The sequence below is a fragment of the Sinocyclocheilus anshuiensis genome, unplaced genomic scaffold, assembly GCF_001515605.1.
Source record: "Sinocyclocheilus anshuiensis isolate Anshui unplaced genomic scaffold, SAMN03320099.WGS_v1.1 scaffold185, whole genome shotgun sequence".
Lineage (NCBI taxonomy): Eukaryota > Metazoa > Chordata > Actinopteri > Cypriniformes > Cyprinidae > Sinocyclocheilus > Sinocyclocheilus anshuiensis.
The window spans coordinates 2,762,704-2,768,742 of NW_015539887.1; the positions used below are offsets into that span (position 1 = coordinate 2,762,704).

Here is a 6,039-nt window from a genome sequence, read left to right on the forward strand (position 1 = left end):
ACACACACACACAGACTGGCCTTTATACCTAGCTGTCTTTTTCCACACTTGAGTACCCTTTTTCTATGTCTCTGCTGCCGTTCTTGCTCCTTTTTTCTTCTCTTGTCAGTAATCTCACCCTCCCTCAACTGTGCCATGCTTTTTTTTTATTTGTTGCCTCTGCCCTTCCCTACTTCCAAACTGCGCTCTATCCATTTCCTGTCAGGAAGGTTTAATAGATTGCAGCATCCCCTGTGGCAGGTTGAATAACTTCCCCCTTTCAGTGTGTTCACCCACCTACACACACAGCATGACTACATTTGACATGCAGTATTTAATCAGTTTGTTTGAAGTTCGATTTTTTATGTGTATGTACACAAATTATGTATTGAATAAAATAACCGATATGACCGATAATTGGTTTGACCTTTTTTATTATTCTTTATAAATATTTATGCTTATCTCTTGGTTATTGTTTATTTAATATTGGACATATTGATAAATCACCATTTAGTAGGTCTTTAATGAATAGCACCTAACATCACTACACCTCAATACATTTTTGCATAATTAATTGTATTCCTCTGTACTTATATTTATATATAAAAGTAGGCTACTTATTGTTCTTCAGGAGAGTGTTTTGATGTGCATGTGTGTGTTTTGTCAGGTGTGAACGTGATGCTGCGTAAGATTGCGGTCGCAGCCGCGTCAAAGCCATCCGTGGAGATTACGCAGGACGGAGAAACCCTGTCAATCAAGACCTCCACCTCTGTAAGGACCACCCATGTCACCTTCACAGTTGGACAGGAGTTTAATGAGGCCACTGTGGATGGACGTCCCTGCACGGTACATACACACCCACAGAAAAACACTTCAGTCATCCTAATGTACATTTGTCTGTCTGTGACAAATTTTATTTTTACAAAACATTCAAAAGAGCAAGAACATATGAAATGTGTGTGTTTATGCAATCCTGATCTCTGATGTGGACTCAATCACACCCTCCATCTCAGAGGAGCTATCAAAACTGGAAACACACCCATTCCTTCAACCTCCATCTCTGGATTTCACATTCTCATGGGCACTGATCTGTTTCTCACTCTTTCCATCTCCAAAGAAAAACACTGCCTTCACATATTTGTTTGTCTCTGTTTCTCTCAGAGCTTTCCTTGCTGGGAAACAGACAGCAAGATTAGTTGCGAACAGACTTTGCAGAAGGGTGAGGGTCCAAAAACCTCATGGACCAGGGAGATGACCAATGACGGCGAACTGATTCTGGTAAGATTTATTCCTGCTATTACGTGTTATCCTTATGATTCCTACACACAAGGGTCTTTGATCATATTTTTTCTTCTAATAGTCTTTTTCCTGCTTTTTTTGGCAGACCATGACTGCAGATGATGTGGTGTGCACAAGAGTTTATGTCAGAGAGTGAAAGTATGAGGAAACAGGAAGAATATCCATCCAGATCACTCTCTTTCCTTGTTAACCACAATGACTGTGATTTTATATCATATATTTCCTTTCTCCCTCATCTCTTTTTTCATTTTTTGTTGACAATGTATTTGAATAATACATCAGAGAGCCATGCAAATAATTCATGTGAGGTTCCAGAATTTGTAAAAAATTTAAAATGAACAAATACATCATTTTGGGCTCAAAAGCACTTTTAAGGGTTGGTCTTCACATAGATGAAGACCAGGAAATCTGAAGTTTGGAAACCAGACTTTGGTGAGACAATTCATAATTACCACTGAAAAATATCAGTAAAGGTGCGGTCACATTTGCTATTGTAAATTTTCACAGGTGAAATATAGTAATATCAATAGTTATCTCCATTAATGGGAATTTCGTGTAAGGGTGAAAGATTTCCCCATGCAGATTTCAGAACAGGTGAAACGATTTCTGTGTAAGCTGTGCTTCATACATCACTACTCTAATGACAATAGACAATTTACCTTTTTTGCCTGCAAAATTTCACTAATGTGACCGTAACTTAGTTAGCATAGTAGCATAACATAGTTCGCCCAAAAATGAAAATTCTGTCATCATTTACTCACCCTCATGTCGTTCCAAACCTGTAAGACCCTCATTCATGTTTCATTTTTTTTGATGAAATCCAAGAGCATTCTGACCCTGCATAGACAGCAACACAGCTACCACATTCAAGGCCCAGAAAGGTAGTAAAGACATCATTAAAATAGTCCATGTGACATCAGTGGTTCAACTGTAACGTTATGAAGCTACGAGAATAGTTTTTTGCGCAAAGAAATCAAAAATAACAACTTTATTCAACACATGACGTTATTCAACGACATTAGGGTGAGTAATTAATGACAGAATTTAATTTTTGGGTGAACTATCCTTACTATTAAGAATGTAAGCCTATGTAAAATATGCTGTCAGAAAATGTTATGTTTGTAGTTTAGTCCGTCATTTTTTTTAATCTTCTCAGTTGACCCTTTGCTAAGCTCCGCCATAAACTGTAACTGACCAATCCTACTTTAGCAACTGTTGCCATCCTCCATTTTCTCAGACAGACTTTTGCCCTTTCCAGTGTAACTCTATGGAGGACCTGTGTGCTTCGATAGGTGCTGTGTGTAATTTTTTGACTGTACCAAAGCATAAAATCACCATAATACATTCAGAGGTATTTAGGAAAGTTCACATACCTGTTTCTCCGAAAAACAACCCTACAGCCAGTTATTCTATTTTGAAAATGTGCATTCCATGTCGGAATGTCTGTTTTTTCTTTTGGTTTGTGTGATTCCGCCAGTTTAACCAATAGTATTTCGACACCCCGGGTTGCCAGTTGGTGGAAAACAGCATATTGCAACAACGAAAGGCAGCGAACGAACTGGCTCAGAGATCGCACATTCTACCCGACCTAAAAAGCCTCAACATCAGCTGTAAGACCAGAGGCATATTAAAACGTGGATATTGTCAATTGCGCTCGTTCCTGTTGCGTGTACTCAATCTGACAACCCGTGAGGCAGGAGAAACAATTTTTTGAATTTGGATTGCAGTACCCATTTCAACCACTAGCTGTCAATATTACAGTACATTGCACCTTTAAATTCAGTTTTACTGTATTCAGTTGATTGTGAGATTGAAATCGCCAATTCATTCCTTTGTGAGGCTCTGTATTGTCTGATGTAGCAACAGTTCCAAGGGGGCGGAGCTAAGCAAAGGTTCAGTTGTCATTAGAACCCCATGAAGCTCCAATCCCAGCCTTCTCTTTTCATCTTTATTTTTTGTATATATTTTAATAAAACCTGAATCTGAAGTTTCTTTTCATTATGTTTTTTATACAAACAATTTCAGCAGTCATTACTTATTTCTGTGCATGGACAATAAAGGTTACTGCCAAAATGGTGTGTGCTTTTCTGTCATTCAGTGGCATTTATCCACTCAGAAGCTTACTGGCAGTTCCATGATGCCAATGGAACGAATGTCAGTTGTTTTTATTTCAAAATAAGAAGAAATTAAAGAAACTGCCTTGACCTTTTTAACAAACCCACGCTCCTTCTCACTCTCTTTTCTCACTCAGACACACTGGTAGGTTCACGTCTTATTTTTGTATTTCTGCCAGCTGGCTGTAACTAGAATAACTTGTCTGTCCCTCTCCACCCCTCCGTCTCTCCCTGATTTTTCCATCTCAGTCTTTCTCATCACTATCACCCTCCCTGTAGCTCTGGTTCCTGTCTTTCAGCTCACAGTTTTACAAAACCCTACGCTTTTAATGCACTGATCGTCATTGAAATTAATGGAATGTAAATGTATTTTAACATAAAAATGGATGGAAAACACCCATAAGTCATCAAAGAAATTTCCCCAGTAACCTGATTTTCCACTCAAAACATTAACATTTCTGTTTGCTATGCCGACAGCATATGATGTGCAGAACAGTGTCAACTGTGGGTCATTTATTAGATGCTAAACTAGCCAATGGGATAAAGCTGTTAAATAAAATAGATCCAGGCAAACAAATCAACTGTCCAATCCAGGCAGGAAATGCCAGTCGGATTACAAGGTGAAGATGATTGACAGCAGATGTGCTTAACAAGGAGCAGGGAATGGAAACTCATGGTCAAAATGAAATGAGGACCAACATGCAGTGCACTCATATACATATTCATATACTGTACATATATCTCTCATACACAGTATGCCATCACATCCAGGACATTTAAGAGCGTATATATACAGATTAATAGACTTAATCAAGTGTATTCGCACTTAAAAAGAAAAATAAAGGTAGAGTGGAGGTGATGGTGGAATGTGGAGAGGTTTAGGGGTGATGCCTGCAGCTGTACTTGGTTACTGTGTGACCCTAATAAAACCAACCCCTCTCTACCTCCTGCCCCTATAAAAGACCCCAAATAACTGCCTCTCCTTCCTCCTTTATTACCCCCTGGGGCAGTAAAAGGCAGCTGTCTCTCTCCTTTCGAAAACCACCAGCACATTTGCACACATATGAAACCAAACATGCACATTCTTTCGAACCTTCACATGTACCATCAAACACTTTGGCCACTGTGAGCACAGACCATAAAACCGCACGCATACGCACACTCACACTCACACACACACACACACACACACACACACACACACACACACACACACACACACACACACACACACGCCAGTGCCCACAGCTAGTAATGGGCCCTAATGTGTCAGAAACACTTGCATATTTGGTCATTAACTTCAAAGGAACACTAGCAGATAGTCTAACAGCTCATAAACACACACACACACACACACACACACACACATATGCTGATTTTGACCAGCTATGTGCAGGGCAGGTAAATCTGGAATTGCAATCTCTTCCCAACATCTATTCTGTTTGCTTTGGATTTGGCTGGCAGGCAATTTGACAAGCAGATAAGCATTTATGCAGCAGAACACACACACAAAGCCAATGTTGCAATTACAAACACGAAAATGACATTCACAACTCAGTACTGAAGTAATTAATTCCAAAATCATCTATAGCCAGACTTTCAGTCCTACACCATGAAAATTTCATAATAATATGAATGATCACATTTAAAATTATGGTTTTATCTACAAAAAGTAAATTAAATATAAACAAAATATGTTTTGTGTGAAAATGATTTAATTATTTTTTTAACATTTACAACTGTGATGTTATTTCAACCACACTGAACAATTTTGCCATTAATAATGTTTTTTTTTTATGTTATATTATATTATATTATATTATATTATTAGGCTATATTATATTATATTGTTAAAGCAAAAAATAAAAGTTTAATATATCATTTCAACCACCGTTTTCACCACATAACAGAGAATGAAAATTACATTTATTTGATAAAAAGCAGTATTTTTTAACATAATATTATTTTTTATATATTTTTATATCATATCACAATAAAAACAGTTTTCTAATGTAATATATTTAAAAATGTTACTATTCCAGTGATGGCAAAGCTGAATTTTCCAGTCTTTAGTGTCACATGATCCTTCAGAAATCATTTTAGTATTCTGATTTGGAGCTCAAGAAACGCTTCTTATTACTATGCTGAAAACAGAGTTCTGCTTAATATTTTTTGTGGAAACCATGATGCATTTTATTTCAGGATTCTTTGATGAATAGTCTTTTTGATCAATCAATTCATTTCTTAAAAAAATAAAATGATAGATAGATGATAGATAGATAGATAGACAGACAGACAGACAGACAGACAGACAGACAGATAGATAGATAGATAGATAGATAGATAGATAGATAGATCTTACTGACTCCAATCCCAAATGGTATTTCCATTCCACAAAAAAATTCCTAAAACCCACTAGTTTCCCTTACCAACACTGATGTTGTTAGTAACAATCCTTTAAAACTGACTCTAATTTCTTATCTCACATTTTATGGAAGAAAGATTTGTAGCTGTGAATAATTTTGTGCGTGGCATAGACAAATCACTCATGGGATGGGCTGGCTGTCATACAAAGGCAGATCTTAATCTTCGTTATTGAAAGATAACAGATATATCAGATCCATGTTAAATCTGACAGCACAGTGTG

General features: G+C 37.2%; 1 protein-coding gene across 1 annotated transcript in view; it reads left to right on the plus strand.

Annotated features, from left to right (window-relative positions):
* The window catches only part of LOC107685576 (cellular retinoic acid-binding protein 2-like), a 3,562-nt gene extending 2,003 nt beyond the window's left edge, over positions 1-1,559 (plus strand). Inside the window, exons 2-4 of the mRNA XM_016482215.1 lie at positions 647-825; positions 1,141-1,257; positions 1,364-1,559. Coding sequence (XP_016337701.1) covers positions 647-825; positions 1,141-1,257; positions 1,364-1,414 — 347 coding nt within the window. The 3' untranslated portion in view covers positions 1,415-1,559. The remainder of the gene's footprint in view (positions 1-646; positions 826-1,140; positions 1,258-1,363) is intronic.
* The last annotated feature ends 4,480 nt before the right edge of the window (positions 1,560-6,039 follow it).